General features: G+C 41.3%; 2 protein-coding genes across 2 annotated transcripts in view; both read right to left on the bottom strand.

The window, feature by feature from the left end:
- Nucleotides 1-3,014, bottom strand: part of LOC123968076 (NACHT, LRR and PYD domains-containing protein 12-like) — an 18,089-nt gene extending 15,075 nt beyond the window's left edge. Inside the window, exons 1-2 of the mRNA XM_046044561.1 lie at nt 2,614-3,014; nt 1-805 (exon numbers count right to left, since the gene is read on the bottom strand). The exon at nt 1-805 is cut by the window's left edge and continues 987 nt beyond it. Of these exons, the coding sequence (XP_045900517.1) occupies nt 1-805; nt 2,614-2,638 (830 nt within the window). The 5' untranslated portion in view covers nt 2,639-3,014. The remainder of the gene's footprint in view (nt 806-2,613) is intronic.
- A 1,758-nt stretch (nt 3,015-4,772) lies between these two features.
- The window catches only part of LOC123968580 (NACHT, LRR and PYD domains-containing protein 14-like), a 36,159-nt gene continuing 22,444 nt past the window's right edge, over nt 4,773-18,487 (bottom strand). The window contains exons 8-11 of the mRNA XM_046045440.1: nt 12,440-12,613; nt 7,492-7,665; nt 5,828-6,001; nt 4,773-5,509 (exon numbers count right to left, since the gene is read on the bottom strand). Coding sequence (XP_045901396.1) covers nt 5,497-5,509; nt 5,828-6,001; nt 7,492-7,665; nt 12,440-12,613 — 535 coding nt within the window. The 3' untranslated portion in view covers nt 4,773-5,496. The remainder of the gene's footprint in view (nt 5,510-5,827; nt 6,002-7,491; nt 7,666-12,439; nt 12,614-18,487) is intronic.

The raw sequence follows: 18,487 nt of genomic DNA on the forward strand, positions 1-18,487 counted from the left end.
GAGATGATTCTGCTGGACAGCTCTTCATCACTGACTCTCCTCCTGAAGTACTCCTCCTTCTGGGCGTCAGTGAAGCCTCGTACTTCTGTTACCCTGTCGACACATGATAGAGGGATCTGATTGGCTGCTGCAGGTCGGGAAGTTATCCAGACGAGAGCCGAGGGAAGCAGATTCCCCTCGATGAGGTTTGTCAGCAGCAGGTTGACTGATGACTTCTGTGTGACATCAGAAACAACCTCACTGTTGTGGAAATCCAATGAAAGTCTGCTTTCATCCAGGCCGTCAAAGATGAACAACAGTTTCCAGACGGCGAGCTTCTCTGCTGGGACCTTCTGTAATGTTGGATGGAAAACATGGAGCAGCGTGAGGAGACTGTGCCGCTCATCTTTGATCAAGTTCAGCTCCCTGAACGAGAGCAGGACCAGCAGACCGACATCTTGGTTTTCCGAGCCCTCTGCCCAGTCCAGAGTGAACTTCTGCACTGAGAAGGTTTTTCCAACGCCAGCGACGCCGTTGGTCAGAACCACTCTGATGGCTCTCTGTTGGCCAGGTAAGGCTTTAAAGATGTCCTGGCACCTGATTGGAGTGTCATGTAGGGTCTCCATCTTGGAAGCTGTCTCAAGCTGCCTCACCTCATGCTGGGTATTAACCTCTTCACTCTGTCCCTCTGTGATGTAGAGCTCAGTGTAGATCCTGCTGAGGAGGGTTCCACTTCCTGTTTCATCACTTCCTTCAGTCACACGTTCACATCTCCTCCTCAGACTGATCTTATGTTCATCTAAAACCTCCCGCAGACCGCTATTCACTAAAAAAAGAGAAAACAATCAACTGATTAAAAATAACTTGAAAAAGGTTATAAAGTCCAGTTTGGGGAACATCAGAAATGCTGTTTCTTCTCTGACTGTGTGTTGGTGTACGTGTTTAACTGACAGCTGAGCCTCAGCAGCTCGTCTGCAGCTCTTCATCGGAACTGCTCACTGCGGCTGTTCCTTCCTCCCTGTGATATTTAAAACTGATCTACTGACCAAATAATAACAATAATGTTCATGTCTTTTTGTTAAGGCCTGTTTTTATTTAATAAGAAAGCTAAGTGCAGCAAATCTCTCACAAATACATTCCATTTCCTAAAGCTAGTTTACAATAAAAGTCTCCTGCTGGTTTGCTGGCAGAAATCTTTTATGTGAAGCTGCTTCAGAAAATGTTGAGTTTACATCAGCAGCAAATTAAACAACTATTTTTTATGATTGGGGTGAACACAGAGATACCTTTAAAAACTTTATTTTCTAAATTTGAGGGAGGAGACCATTTGTATTTGTGGGTGGTGATGGCGCAAGACACATGCCTTTGGTGTGAGAGACCCGAGTTCAAACCTCCACTGTGACCCATCCACCACTGTGTCGCTGAGAGACGCGGGTTAAATCCGGGTTCAATCCCCCACTGTGACTCATCCACTATTGTGTCCCTGAGCAAGACACTTAACCCCTAGTTGCTTCAGAGGCGTGTGACCTCTGACATATATACCAATTGTAAGTTGCTTTGAATAAAAAGTGTCAGCTAAATGAATTAATGTATTCATGTGTGCCCCTGTAATCTCAGTCACAGTTTTTGAAGCTGTGACCCGCTCCCCTCACAAAAACTCTGTTTCAAATAGGGTGACCAGATGACAATAAGTAAAATTCGAGATAGAGTTTGCAACGCGGGCGTAGCTACCAGTATATTAGTATGTTCAGTGCTTTAGTTTTATTCAGTCTATGGTTTAGTGTCGACTGCTTAAAGGCCTGAGGCCAAAACACAACGCTAAAATTAATTATTTTTATTTATAAAGTCACCTGTCTGACATTAGGAAAAACACGTGAGTGGGAATGTAACAGTGGGTAAATCATGACGATCTGTTATACATTAATTTAATTAATTTAGTCAGTGTGGTGCCTGTTACATCTGTCTGCGTAACTCACATGTCAGATCTCTCCTTCGTGGCTGCCACTATCTTCATCTACGTGTTACTTTGCTGTTTCATCCAGTAACTTTGTAAGTCTTTTCTGCTATTTGTTTATTACAATTTCCATCAGTGCTGCCCGTGGATGTTTGTTCTTTACCTTTAGGAACAATATATGGTGGAGAGAATCTGAGCTCAAAGCTCCACTTACTAATGATTGAAAGCAAAGTGTTCATCAAGGTGAGCAAAGCTGAACTACAAATGCTTTTTCACCACTTGTTGCACAATTATGATCTGAAGTGATTCAAGATGCATCTGGTGGATCAGAACAGCTGATCTGAGGAAGAGCCAAACAGCTCAGTGTTTAGAGGACAAATAGGAGAAAATGAAGGACACATTTGAAGCAGATTCTTTCAGATTTTGAATTGTTCTAAATCTTTACAGTGACGTCAACTTGAGGGCAAAAATATACAAAGATGTTCTTGAAGTGTAAATTCTGAAATGGAGGTTCTCAGGTGTTTTGCTACAGAAATAAAATCAGATCCATCTTAGTTTGAAACACTATCTGCACTAATAGTTCTGCATCAGGAATATAAATCTTTTAGCAGAACATTTTGTCTTCATTCTCAATGCATCATCTTCCATCAGGTCAGTTTACAGTAAAAACAGTCTCTTACTTTGTGTCTGAGGGTCCAGGTTCATTACTGAAGTGTGGAGGATAATCTTTGGACTGGTCACTCTTCATAGACAGACAGCTGGATACTGCAGACTCTCTGTCCTCCTCTTCCTCCACACAAACAATTCTGGACTTCAGTCAATCTGAGAGGTGAAACAGTAACACTGACTGTGAGCTCAGTGTTAGACTGAGACAACAGGAAGTAACACGCACAAAGATAAACTGCCCTCTACAGTCCACAGGGAGAAAACTGACACAGGGACTTTGACACTAAAATAATAAAAATGTTGGATTAACACCCTGCCTCTGTCTTCAGTTTTCCTCCTTCGGCTCTGTCGACTCTAAATGGAGTCTGAACTCTGACTGAACTCTTTCAGCTTCAGGTTCCCTCACTGTTCTCGTGAACCTGGATCACCTGGTCAGTGTGGCTCCTCCCCTCTCTATTTACAGGAAGTCAGGGCCGAGTTCAGCGCCGACAAAACGTAGCAAAATGCTTTGAGACTGAACTCGCCCCAGGTGATTCTTTCTCAAATCTGTTTGAACCTCCTCGATTTCTCGCCGAGGAAGAGACACGAGGAAAGAGGAGTCGAGGCAACAGGCATTTCATTAAGCAGCAATACGAAAAAACTGTAGTTATAAACTTGACCAACAGGAAGATGAGGAAACAGAGTTAAGCTGAGAGGGGGTTGTAGCCTATTCACTGGTCTGGTCGCTGTAACACAGACCACTAGAGGCGCTGAGGCCACTGGTCCGGACTGGTTAGTGGTGGAGGGTCCATTGTGGACCCCTGGATGTGTTGGCAACATGGTTAGACGATTAAATGTCAGAGATCATAGTCCTTTATCTATTATTGTTGTTGCACTGTATATTGCAGTTTGTGTGATTACACCTAAAGCCTAATACATGTATCTTGAGTCAAGATAAGACAAAGATTTAATTAAATCTGCAGGCCTATATTTTGTTAGTACATCTTCGTATTTACTTCTGAGACAGCCCATGTGTATAATTGAATTATTATGAAGTGTTTTCACATATTTAGATCGACTCTTTTACCTGTACAAAAGAAATTACCTGTTTCATTTCAACTAAAATTAATTTCAAATCCAGTTTAACATTTTAAGTCAAATTGAACAAAATCCTGATACCATTCTATTTTTGCCAAATGAAGTGAGTTAGACAGAAAACATTCACATCAGCACTTCTCTGTGGGAAAACAGAGGAAGTGCTGACATCTGCTGGCAGAAAGCAGCTCCAGCAGGAGCTACAGAACATGAACACTGTTGATCATTTGCTGTGAAAACTAACAGGGTCGCACATAAAACTGTAATTCATTGATGCTGCAGGAAATAGGATGATAAACATTTTTTCATTTCTAAAACTTTAGATTCAAAACTTGTAAAACATATGTGGAGAGAATCCTCTGTATGAGTCACTTTGATTTCAAAACAAGGCGCCTGCAGCATAAAGACAGTAAATGAAAAAGATCTTCCACTGTAGAGTAAAGCCTTCAGTTTGCACTGTGCAGGGTCATTTAATTTGCAATGTTACGTATTGCATCATGCTGAGTTGTTACCAAGACCTGAAACTCAAACCACATACTTGTGACAGTAACATCTCTCTGCTAAACAAGCTCAATAACTTTTTTGGATGCTTTGAAGCACAAAACTCCACACCTGCAAAGAAGACACGCCCCCCCACCTGACGACCAGAGTATGTGCTTGACCTGTCGATGTGAAGAGAACACTCTCTAGGATCAACAGGAAAAAAGGCTGTCGGTCCAGACAACACATCTGTGTGTTGAGGGACTGTGCAGAAGAGCTCAAGGATGTCCTCACTGACATTTTCAACACAACAGAATGTTTTATGTTGGTGGCCACATAGATATTATAATATTTAGCTTGTTGATAAGTGAAGCAGCCTTTAGTCTGAGAGCCACAGAGTGAATCAGCTGCAGCTCCATCATCACCATCTTCTCATGTTACTGAGGACGTCATCAGAAAAGCTGAATAACTTGGACTGAGTTATTATTGAACATGACTTCCTGTATTCAGACCAGTAAATCAGTTTGAGTGTGACAGCAGCTTCTCATCCTGTTTGCGGTTTAAGACTGGAGTCACCTTTCCCTGTAAATGTGTGGACTGTTCCCTTAAGTCTCTAAAGTTTCATTCTGCTACTGAGACTGAGCGAGCTCTCGTTGGAAACTAATTCACCTTAATTCTGAAAATAAGTATATTGAGCATTTAATTACAGATAACATGAAACACAGAGTGTGTTTTGAAAACACATGATTTCTTTGTTTTCCAACAAAAAAGATTCGTGTCTGTAATTTGATCAGTTTTATACATGTGATTAATGACTATAATGTCTAGAATCTATTTATAGTTACAAATTTATAATCATCAGACATTTTTTACATGAACAATATACAAAATAAAATATTCCACCACCTGAATCCAGACATTTTGTTTGTTCCGGTTTTATCGTCTTCTTTCGGTTTGTTACTGAGCAAATATTTATCTGTTTTAATATGACAAAAGGTTTCTATTGGTGGTAATAACAGAACATCAGAGAGGTACCTTTATAGATGCAATATCTACTTCCGCTGTTATTTAGAAATATGTGGAAATGAACTTCAACACTCACATGGTGGAGCTGCGACAGAAAGCAAAACAGAAAACATCAAGTAAATGTGTTAATCAGCAGTTATATAGTCATGAATAGAACTAATCTGCAGAGGCACTTTGTGTTCAGAACATTTGAATGAAATAAAGTCCATGTGGAGGTACAGGTGGAGGAGGTGGCTGCTGCTTCAACCTCTCTGGATCATCAGGACACAGCTGATCCTCTCTCAACACCACCACCTTTCTCATCACTCTGACAGAGATCAGAACTTCCAGCTGATGAGAGAAGAAGACAGACAGCAGAAGTTATAAATCAGAGTTTACAGAGACTCCATCAGCTGTCAGTGATGCAGCACATCCAGTATAAAGACCAGCAGTGACTTCTGATCTGACTGGCTGACTGTTCTCTCTCTCTCTGTCTTTCTGTCCAATCCTGAAGCCTGTCACCATTCTCCTCTCACAGCTTTACTGAGGAAAGCAACCACTGAGAAGGTTGGAGGTTTACAGGAAATACTTGATCTCTGCTTTGATACTAACTGTGTTTAGTACAATACTGCTGAAACCAGCATAGACGGACTCCAACCCTCTACTGACCTCAGAGTCTTCAGTCTGCAGTCTGGATTCTCCACAAGATTAGACAGTGGCTTCACTTCTGAATCCTGCAGCTCATTGTGACTCAGCTCCAGCAGTCTCAGATGGGAGGCGTTGGACTTCAGAGCTGAGGCCAGAGAAGCACAGCTGTTCTCTGACAACCAGCAGTGCCTCAATCTGAATAAATAAATTATGTAACGTTAGAAGACAATGTTCCTGCTTGAAATCATTCAGTGTTTAATAATCTGTTCAGAGCTGAAGAAGGTTTAAAATGCAGAAGTTTAGAAAATGGAAACTCCAAACACCTGAAGGTTGAAACTATAAAATACAAAAAGGTAAAAAGAGGTCTTTAAGATTTGACTCATGATCCCAAAGAAGGTTAAAGTCAAGGGCAACTGGACTTGGTTGAAGATACTAGAAGATGTTTCGTCCAAAATCAGAAACATGGACATTTATATTGAGTGGACAGTAGTGCATATTGTGAGATGTAGGCTACATAGGTGTCGCTAGGCCCTTTTTACTGGGGCACGTGTATGTGCTGTGCCCCAGTAAAAAACGTACACTCCTACACTTGTTGTGTGGGTATGTGTGCTTATGCTATTCTTGCCCTGACCCTTAGGGTCTCCATATCATATAGCTTCATAACAATGTTGGAAAAAGCAAATACTGACTACGCTATATTTGTTTATGTTGTCTGACCAGCAGTGATATGCTGGTGATGGAGCAGTGGATAAAACACATGCCTTTGGTGTGAGATACCTGGCATCGATTCCCACTCTGAGTGTGTCCCTGAGCAAAACACTTAACCCCTAGTTGCTCCACAGGCATAGAATTTAGTATTAAGATACTCAGTGTTGTGTGTAGTGATACTAAGTGTTGTCGCATAAATACTGTTTATGATTACCTGGGGAACACATGGCACCACAATGCACTATGGGAAGAAGGCAAGCCAGTGGAGGCAGAGTGATGCTTTGGGCAATTTTCTGCTGGGAAACTTGGGGTCCTGCTATTCATGTGGATGTTACTTTGACAGGTACCAACTACCTAAACATTGCTGCAGACCATACACACCCATTAATGGAAACGCTATTCCCCGATGGCAGTGGCCTCTTTCAGCAGGATAATGCACCCTGACACAAAAATGGTTCAGGAATGGTTTGAGGAAAACCACCAAGTTCAAGGTGTTGACTTGGCCTCCATATTCCCTAGATCTCAATCCATGTGAGCATCTGTGGGATGTGCTGGACAAACAAGTCAAATGGAGGCCCCACCTTACCACTTCCGGTGAGGACAAAGGATCTGCTGCTAATGTCTTAGAGACAGATACCATAGTACACCTTCAGAGGTCTAGAAGAGTCCATGCCTCGACGGGTCAGTGATGTTTTGGCAGTAAAAGGGGGACCTACACAATATTAGGCAGGTGGTCAAAATGTTATGGCTGATCGGTTTATGTGTACTGTGTTCATACATAAATGTAGTTCTTATGGCGTAAACAAGACGTAAACAAATCGTGGATGCATCAGAGAAACCAGACATGCCCCAAGCAATAAACACCCGTTTCACAGAACCAACCTGTGTCTGTGTTGTTGTGAAGAGTCTGCAGTTTATTCTCACCACAACTTTCATATCATATCAATCTGAGACAGAAGTAAATAATGGAGTCTGACCTCAGAGTCTCCAGTCTACAGTGTGGACTCTCCAGAAAACCACACAGCAGCTTCACTCCTGAATCTTGCAGGTTGTTGTCACTCAGCTCCAGCTCTCTCAGATGGGAGGGGTTGGACTTCAGAGCTGAGGCCAGAGAAGCACAGCTGATCTCTGACAAACTGCAGCCCCACAATCTGTATATGGAAAAAAATATACAACTTTAGAAGACAATGTTCCTGCTTGAAATCATTCAATAAGCTGTTCAGAGTTGAAGGTTTAGAATGTAGAAGTTTAGAAAAAGTAAACTCCAAACACCTGAACCCAACAGGGTACCCCTGTAAATACAAAAAAAAATAGAAAGAAAAGAGCTCTCATTAATATAAATGACTACAGCCTGCTACTTCAATAAAGACATTGTGACTTCACCTCTTAAACTCTGCAGCTCCACCAGTGGCTTCATCTATACAAACCCCAAACACAAATTAAAAAAAATATTTTTTGGGATTGTGTCAATCACTTCAGGCCTGAAATGTGCATAGTTTGCACACCTGGGTGATGACACAGCTCCAAAAAGGTGCACAATCATGTGGTATTCCTGAGGGCTAAGGCTGGGATCACCCCCGGGCCACCAAGGAACCTCCAAAATCAACAAAAACATCTTTAGAGACCCACGCTTGGTGAAACATTGCTTGTATGTATCCCATCATTCCAATCGGCTCCTGACGGAATCTGGTAAGCACACATATGAGGCGGTTAGTCAGGTCAGGACCCTAAAGAAGCTCAGGCTGAGTGAGGTTCCATTAAAAGATGCGCCACAGTCGAAGACCACTTTGAGTTTGCCTTTTTTTGAATGATACACAGTGGTGAGGTATGTACCACATTTTCCCATCCTTTTGCTTCAGCTGCTCCTGTTGCACTGCATATCCCTTTTCAATGACATCATTGAGAAAACTAGTGTACTACTTGTGAAATGACGCATTCTTCAAGAATTTCCTCTTAAAATGGGAAATACGTTGTTCAGCAACAAGCTGATTGTTAGGCATTGAAATATCCTCCTTTCACAACGGTAATTTAAGACTATAATGTCCATCCACAATGACAGTCGAATCTTCCACAATTTTCATTTACTGTTTGTCCTCACAGGACAATTCCTTTGTGTCATCATAGGATTTTTCAGTGAACTCTTTGTTATGCTATGTGACAAGCAACTCATGGAGTTTGACCAGTGAAATCCTGTTAACTGAAACTGGAGGGTTACTGTTGTCCCTACCAGTTCCTCCTCTGAGTGGGCAATTAATCACCCATCCTAGCAATGTTTTTACTGTGTATGGTCCATCTCCTTGGCTGTTTATGATCTGCTGTGGTTCCATTACCTTATAAGCATATGTGACAATTAACAGACCAATATCTGCGTGTATAGTGGAGAGTTGAATTTTTTGAGGTATGGCCATTTAGCAATATCTTTCTGGTTGATGATGTATTGCTTTGTGACATGCATGTTTTTTTGGGTGTGCAATTCTGGAAGAGTTATCATTGTGATACCAAAAATCCCTCAGTTCACAAAGCCCTTTAAAGCCAGGGTCAGCTTCTGGGACAGCACCAGCAACATCTCCGGGCTCTGGCGGATCAGGTAGCACAACTCCAGACACAAATCGCCCAGTCATCTACTCATTCTCACCATTTTTCCCAGCAGCCTGCTCCTTACCTTCCCGTGCTGAACGACCGGTGACATTCGCCACGGATTCCTCTAAGGTACATTATATAATGGGACTCTTAAGGGGTCGTGCTTTGTCCTGGGTGGAAGCGACATATTCCCGTTATGTGTCAACTCTCTCTCTCTGTGAGTTCTGTTCTCGTCTAGAGGAGGTGTTTGACCACCCAGATCACGCTGGTAATGCGGCCAAGCGCCTGTTATGCCTGCGGCAGGGACAGAGGAGTGTGGCTGACCTTAGCATCAACTTTCAGACAATGGCGGCGGACTCCCAGTGGAAAACGCAGCCCTTCGTGGAGTATTTGTTGATGCTCTAAGTGAACAGCTGAAGGATTGGCTCGCTGCTCGTGTTAAACCTGCTGACTTTGATGCTCTTGTTTCCCTTGCAATTAGGTTGCCTTTCTCCCTTCTCAGTCAGTTTCAGTGCCGCCACCTGTCCGTCACCAGCCAGCTGTCTCTCCCAGGTCCACTGTTCCCATACATTTCGAGCCTCGGTCCCTGTCACTGTTGAAGTCGCCGTTGAAGAACCCATGCAGTTTGGCTGCGCCCGGCTGACACCTTTTGAATGCGATTGCCGGATGAGAGCAGGTGAATATCTATACTGTGGCAAACTTGAACACTGCATTGACCACTGTTCGGTTCGGAAAAAAGAGGAGAGTCGCCAATAAGGCTGGGGGTATTGGTGAGTTAAATTAAAACTAGATCCCCATCACCCTTGCGCATGCAGATATCCGCCACTCTTTGAATCCAGCACCATAGTTTTTCCCTTACTGCACTGATATATGAGAAAAACTTCACTTGGCAAGGCTGCAACATCACACACACACACACACACACACACACACACACACACTGACGTGTATTATGCATGCAGTGGAAAGTTTTATTAGACTTTGTGATTGAAGTTACCAGTGAGGAAATACTCGTGAGTTTAGCCCACACTCACTATATTATTATGCACCTTAGAGACTTTGCCGTGGATTGAGCATATACACATAAGAAAACACCAGAGTCATTTGTGATTTTTTGTTCTGAGTTTTCTTCTTGTAAATATTACACTTCATCTGGGATTTTTCTGTGTACTGTCCCGTTAATTAATTAAGAATTTCCTCTCTAAAATCATCGAGGCTGCAGGGCTCGCTGTCCGAACGTAATTCCGTTGTGTTCAGAACTTCATTGCAACTGCAGCGGAACAAGTCAACATGAAATCTAAACATATCTTATCAAGTGGTGTATTAATATCCTACTTCTCATCCTTAACACTGGGTAAAGATGTGGTGTGTAGCTCACGTACAGGGTAACCTCGAGTTAACCACGAACAAAACCTGCTCGGAGCAGTTTAGAGATGCAACGTAAATTGGGGTGGTGATGGCGCATAGATAAGATGCTTGCCTTTGGTGTAGGAGACCTGGATTCGATTCCCACTGTGACCCCTAGTTGCCCAAGCTGACATGTATAGCAATTGTAAGTTGCTTTGGATAAAAGCATCAGCTAAATGAATAAATGTAAATTACCTCGGTTAACACCTATCCACCTTTCATAGTATGGGTGAACCGGGAAGTTACCCCTGAAGTTACCTGGATAAGCCAGTTACCTTGCTTCGTAGTACTGGTACTTCCAAAGGGTTCAAATACTTTTTCCAGTGACTGTATGTGTTCTATCCAACTTACTGCACGAAAGTTAACCACTTCAAAATTTCCTTGTCATGCCTGTCTGTGACTCATGGGTTAATGTTCCCTGTTAGTGTTGTGTGAGAAACCTTTGTTGATTGTGGATACCCCTGTGCTAAAAACCTTTTCTCTCTGTGCACAGTTTTTGGGAGTTGGCATCACACTCGCTACCTGCCACACCACCAACCTTGGACTTCACGCCCGCCTCGCCTACCTCCACTCCTCCGACCATACAACTACCCCTTTTTCAAGATCCACTGCACAACTGAACAGTCATTAAAACCCTCTTGCTAAACCTGAAACCCTTGAGTCGGTGTTTGCACGAGTCCAGACCTAGCACACATAACATTCTTATTGCTCTATGCGACGGTCAGAAAACTGTTGCTCCATGTCCTGCTTGGCAGACGTAATTTTTTTTACAGCTGCACATGTCAATAGGTGCTCTAACCTCATTTTTACTACACCTAGGTGCATTTTATGACACTTGAATGGCTCTGAATTCACAGGACAAAATAATGGAGCACAGCTTAATTTGCCAAACACACACTGATATTTATCGGAGACAAACATAAAATATTACTAAATGAAAGACATAAAGGAAAGTTAATTTAACTTATAAATATATTATATATTACATATTTTCACTATGGCGCTAACACTAAGAAAAAGACAACAGTGTCTTGCCTCACAATCTCCAGTCTACAGTTTGGACTCTCCAGTCCAGCAGACAGCAGCTTCACTCCTGAATCCTTCAGCTTGTTGTCACTCAGCTGCAGCTCTTTCAGATGGGAGGGATTGGACTTCACAGCTGAGGCCAGAGAAGCACAGCTGATCTCTGACAAACTGCAGAAACTCAATCTGAAAAAAGAATAAATAATGGAGATAAAAATCCATAATACTAATTCAATCAGATGTGCTCAGGTTTTAAATGTGCAGTTCAACATTACTATTTCCTTTCCCTAAAATGAGTAGAGTGACTTTGTCAGTGTGTTATTGTGGATCATCATATTGTCAGCCTTCTACAGACATCATCCAAATATCAGCACAACATTCATACACCTATTCATGTAAACACAGATCAATAACATGCTGCTGATCTTGGGCGAGTCTGGAATTAGAGGAGAAAAACTATGTTGATCCTTTAAACAGCTTCATTTGGACATTTGATTTGATCTGTTTGTGTGTGTGTGTGCGTGTGTGAGTGTGTGTGAGTGTGTGTCTGCTGAAGGATCAATATCAATGCCCAGACATTCTTTGTGAAAACACATTAAAATTTTTACTTCAGTAGAAAAATGTTATTAACTTAAATCAAATATTTGTTCAGAGTATCTTCTGTATACAGATGTGACCATTTACCAAACATTATAAACATACATTTACTTTAACAACAAACAACAGACATTTTCAACAGCTTCTTTTAGAAACACAAGTCCTTTGTGCCTGCAGACTAAATTTAGTACACAAAACGTGAAAATATGAACAAAATGATATTAACAAATTTATGGAAGTTATGTATGAACATAAATTAGCTTCAACTATTAATTAAACATATGATCTACAATAGTAACAGAGAGTCAGTGAACTGACCTCAGAGTCTCCAGTCTACAGTGTGGACTCTCCAGAAAACCACACAGCAGCTTCACTCCTGAATCCTGCAGGTTGTTGTTACTCAGCTGCAGCTCTCTCAGATGGGAGGGGTTGGACTTCAGAGCTGAGGCCAGAAAAGCACAGCTGATCTCTGACAAACTGCAGTCCCTCAATCTGAATAAAGAATAAATGATGGAGATAAAAATCCATTTCTAATCCAATCATGTGTTCAGGTTTTAAATGTGGAGCTCAACATTACTATGTCCTTATTAATGAGCTTTTCACTAAAATGAAGAGAGGGACTTTGTCATTGTGTTATAGTGGATCATCATAATGTCAGCCTTCCACAGACATGTCAGCACAGCATTCATACATTTATTTGTGTCAACACCGATCAATCACATGCTGCCGATCTCTGGACAGTTTTTTTCTACCACCACATTGTCTACAATTTCTTTAAGATACATAAGTCTTTGTGACTGCAGACAAAATTTAGTACAAGAAACATGAAAATATGAACAAATGGAAAAAATATAGAAGTTTATGGATGTGAGTTATGTATGAACATAAATAGGTTCAATAGTTAAGTTAACATATCAGATCTACAATGGTAACAGAGAGTCAGTGAACTGACCTCAGAGTCTCCAGTCTACAGTGTGGACTCTCCAGAAGATTATACAGCAGCTTCACTCCTGAATTCTGCAGGTTGTTTTCACTCAGCTCCAGCTCTCTCAGATGGGAGGGGTTGGACTTCAGAGCTGAGGCCAGAGAAGCACAGCTGATCTCTGACAAACTGCAGCGCCTTAACCTGAATAAATAATAAATAATGTAACTTTAGAAGACAATGTTCCGGCTTAAAATCATTCAGTGTTTAATAATCTGTTCAGAGCTGAAGGTTTAGAATGTAGCAGTTTAAATAAAATTTAACTCCAAACACCTGAACCCAACAGGATGCAGGTTAAAAACCTGTAAAATACAAAAAGGTAAAAAGCCCTCATTAATATCAAAGCTCTCATTAATATTAATGACAATGTGTTACTTGAGACATTGTGACTTCAAGTCTTAAACTCTGCAGCTCCATCTATACAAACTAATGTTGTTCAGCCAGTCACAAAGAAAAACCCACAGAAACTGATTTAAGATTCCACTCAAGATCCCAAAGTTTCCAAAGATGCCATATATGTCAGGAAGAATTTTAGGGAAATGTGAACAAAAGACATCTACAATATTTATTTTAGGAATAGTAGAGTCATAAAATCAAAGCATCTTCAATTTAAATGATTCAGTCAGGATAAGTATCATGTAGATTCATAACAATGTTGGAAATGCAAATACTGAATATATTTATTATTGTCTGAGATTATTTATTTATTGTATTTATGTATTTTTTTTATCGTTTATTTAAATAAAAACAACATGTGGAATATGAGATGAAACTGAGGAGTTTAAGAGGTTCAAAGTGAATTATCCAGCTTAGATCTTTTCTTGTTTATTTTAAATGTACACCTCCACTAGGGTTGGGCGATATGGTAAAAATATCACACGACTATTTATTTCAGGCAGGATTACGATTCACAATGTTATCACGATTAATTTTCACGTGGTTTTTACGACTATTTTGCAAGTTATTGGTTCAAAAGAGAAAGAAAATACTACTTTATTTATTAATGTAGACTAACTATTCATTCAAACAACAAAGAACTGATACATTTTGTTCTTATAACATTTAATATTAATATTTAAATGTATATTAGCGTTTATAGCAGCTTATAGGCTGAATGTGCGTTATGCCCCTGCACTGTCATGTACACTCTGAGCGGACTGGTTCAGCTCTCACTGAATGAACACTGCAGTCGGACTGGGACACAACACAGCCTCCGAGCCCAACGGAGGCCAGTTTGATGACAGGGAATACAGGACCGAAGTGGTTTTCTTGCCGGGTTTGGCTCTTGGCTGACTCAGCTTATAGGACAGCTAGCAGCACAGCTAACTGAACTATTTAGCCACAGATACAGTTAGCGATTTTAAAAAAAGTAAATGTGTCTGTTCATCAAGAAACTCTGTAAATCGCCTTGGTACTATATTCTCTGTTCGTCTCTGATGTTAATTTTATGAGCATGCAGTGAGGCAGCTGACTTGAGACATTGACAGAGCAGCTGTCAACTTCGTGTATGAGCCACAGAACTAAAACTGATAAATTGTGCACTGTAGCTAATACTAACGATCTCTCTGAAAAGGCAAATAGTGGGGACATTTTAATAATTCACAATCTAATATCATATCGAACACCCCTAAGCTCAACATTGCTCTGCCACAGTCAATGGACTACACCACTGAAGAAGAAAAAACACTTTAGCATTAACATACTCAGTGTGGATCAATATAATATCAGCCATATGTGTGCATTGTAGTGTCATGACAACTTTCACATCATATTAATCAGCACAGAAGTAAAAAATGTTGTCTTACCTCAGAGTCTCCAGTCTACAGTGTGGACTCTCCAGTCCAGCAGACAGCAGCTTCACTCCTGAATCCTGCAGCTTGTTGTCACTCAGCTGCAACTCTCTCAGATGGGAGGGGTTGGACTTCAGAGCTGAGGCCAGAGAAGCACAGCTGATCTCTGACAAACAGCAGTACCTCAATCTGAATAAAGAATAAATGATGGAGATAAAAATCCATTTCTAATCCAATCAGATGTGTTCAGGTTTTAAATGTGGAGCTCAACATTACTATGTCCTTATCAATGAGCTTTTCCCTAAAACGAAGAGAGGGACTTTGTCATTGTGTTATTGTGTTGCAACATTTATATACTTATTTGTGTCAACACAGATCAATAACATGCTGCTGATCTCAGGCCAGTCTGGAATTAGAGGAGAAAAACTATATTGATCTTTTAAAAAGCTGCATTTGGAAATATGCTGACTATATAACTGACCTCAGAGTCTCCAGTCTACAGTGTGGACTCTCTAGTCCAGAAGACAGCAGCTTCACTCCTGAATCCTGCAGCTTGTTGTCAGTCAGGTCCAGTTCTCTCAGATGGGAGGGGTTGGACTTCAGAGCTGAGGCCACAACTTCACAGTGAGTCTCTGAGAGTCCACAGCCAGAAAGTCTGTGATGACAGAGAAAATAAAACATAAGTATATAATCTGACACATTGTTATAAAACTAGACTCTTTTGCATTTTGCTACACAAAGCACAATAACATGAGCGGCTGTAGCTCAGCTAGTCAGCTGGTCAGCCTGAGCTGGTCAGCCATTGATCACAAGATTTGTGGTTTGAAACTTGAGCTCCTACTGTCCACATGTCAAAATGTACTTCAGCAACATAATGAACCACAAATGACTGCTTTTTGACAAAAGTGTCTGCCAAATGACTAATGTAAATGTGTCATATTGTGATTAACAGGGTGCTGTGATTTGTGTTTGTAAAACTTTATTTTAACGTGATGTTTAATGAGCTGTAAAATCACTGCAGGTTGTAACTGCACTCGTATGTATTTACCTCATTCATGTGCTTTTGTGTGTTTTATGCATCTTTGATGCATCTTATTATGTCACTCCATCTGCTTTTCATCTCCCATTTAATTACTTTAATGACATCTATTGCATTGACAGTATAATTAGTACTAAAGACTATATTATTAACATTTTATATGTAATAGTTTTTCTCAAATAAAGTTGTGGAGTTTGTATTTGCAAAGTGGTATCATTTCTCACATTAGAACACTATCAGTGAACATTACTAAAGTAGCTTTGGAATTTACCAGTTTACAGACCATTTAAATCCTACCAGAGAGAGAGTAACAGAGAGAGATCTTGCTTACTGTTTATCAAATCAAACTCATTTCTAATGTAGCACATGAAAGGACATTAATTGTTGGAACTAAGCAATGTAAAGTCACACCTTTTATATAATGAGGATAGAGAAGGGGTGGTTCTGTTCTGCCTCCCTTCACATCTTCTCAACTCAAGCAGTAATTAAATGTATTTTATAAATTGTGAAAATGGACCACACAGTCCTTCAAGTAATGTAAGGTCCAGCAGATCACAGCTATTAAATGCTGTGTGTCTGTATATAAAAAGAATAAACATACACATGATTGAATCAGAGCGCAGACACAGTATCCACTGTTAAAAATAAAAAGATTGCTGTGATACAGATAGGTGACACCTTTACACAGACAGATGGGTGATACAACGGGGGCAGTGACGACACTATCTAACATTAACATGACTGTGATCCGTGACATAAGCGGGCGCGGGTGACTAGGGCGCAATATATCAGGGGCGCGAATCAACTCAGCCCAGCTAATGCGACACTGATTTCAAATCTTGCCCAGGGCTCCATCACTGTCAGGACCAGCCCTGCTGTGATCTCTGGATGTGCTCATAACTGTATGTTACTGTATGTTAAATACCACGTACGGAAAAAACACTTTGCCACATTAACATGGCTGTGAGCTTGGGACGTGTCTAGGACTGCATGCTAAATGCCAAAGTTTAATCAACATTTGCATGAGGTCACCATGTGTTTGGCTCTTTGTCACTTGAAAGCATTTAAGGAAGAGAGATGTTGAATGTCAAGAAAGAACGCCACCGTGGGCCTCCTCTCTGCACTTTAGGTATAAAGAAATGATTCAACACACAGTTGACTCTGTTGTTGTATTTTAAATTTTCTATTACACTATCACGCCTCCATCAACCAAAAGCAGATAGTTAGAAAATGATAGAAGATAGTTGTGTCACTAACTTGTTAAATATAAACCCGAAAATGATGATGATTTGTAGTTTTACCACATGTCGAATTATTTCAATAAGCAGGTGTAATACTAGTGTAGGAAACTTTATAGTGTGGAGGTTTGATATTGTTGATTGTTGTTGCTTTACAGTGTTGATAATCACATCTGGACTTACCGAGCCTTTCTGCAGTTTCTCACAGCTGGAATCAGTCTCCGTCGTCCCTTCACTGATGTGTTATACTTCTTCAGGTCCAACTCATCCAGAACCTCCTCTGACATCTGCAGCATGTAGGCCAGAGCTAAGCAGTGGATCACAGAGAGTTTCTTCTTTGATCGGTTCTCTGACTTCAGGAACTCTTGGATCTCCTGATGTACTGAGTGGTCGTTCATCTCCGTCAGACAGTGGAAGATGTTGATGCTTCTGTCAGGAGAGATCTCATCATAGTTCATCTCCTTCAAGTTGTGGATGGCTCTTTGGATGTTGATTGTACTGGTCTTTCTCTGACCCAGCAGGCCTCGTAAGAGTCTCTGGTTGGACTCCAGAGAGAGGCCATGAAGGAAGCGGACAAACAGGTCCAGGTGGCCATTTTTACTTTCAAGGGATTTCTCCATGACTCTACTCAGGAAGACATCCAGGGACGGGTCATGGCTTTCAACATCTTCAATAAGCTTAGATATCTTATTGGGAAAAAACTTTGTGTTTGACTTCATCTGTTTGGACTCTTCCCCCAGGAAGTCCTTCAGTCCCTCTGTGTTGCTGCTGGTGTAACAGTGGAACATGTAGACTGCAGCCAGAAACTCCTGAACGCTCAGATGAACAAAGCAGTAGACTGTTTTCTGGAAGATCACACTCTCTCTTTTGAAGATCTCTGTACAAACTCCTGAGTACACCGAGGCCTCTGTGACATCAAGACCACACTGCTCCAGGTCTTCTTGGTAGAACATGATGTTTCCTTTCTCCAGCTGTTCAAACGCCAGCCTCCCCAGCTTCAGAAGAACCTTCCTGTCAGCCTCTGTCAGCTCCTGTGGACTCGTCTCATGTCCCTCATCGTACTTCTGCTTCTTCCTCTTTATCTGAACCAGCAGGAAGTGTGAGTACAGGTCAGTCAGGGTCTTGGGCAGCTCTCCTCTCTGCTCTGTAGTCAACATGTGCTCCAGAACTGCAGCAGTGATCCAGCAGAAGACTGGGATTAGACACATGATGTGGAGGCTCCTGGAGGTCTTGATGTGTGAGATGATTCTGCTGGACAGCTCTTCATCACTGACTCTCCTCCTGAAGTACTCCTCCTTCTGGGCGTCAGTGAAGCCT

Source organism: Micropterus dolomieu, linkage group LG01 (genome assembly GCF_021292245.1).
Source record: "Micropterus dolomieu isolate WLL.071019.BEF.003 ecotype Adirondacks linkage group LG01, ASM2129224v1, whole genome shotgun sequence".
Taxonomy (NCBI): domain Eukaryota; kingdom Metazoa; phylum Chordata; class Actinopteri; order Centrarchiformes; family Centrarchidae; genus Micropterus; species Micropterus dolomieu.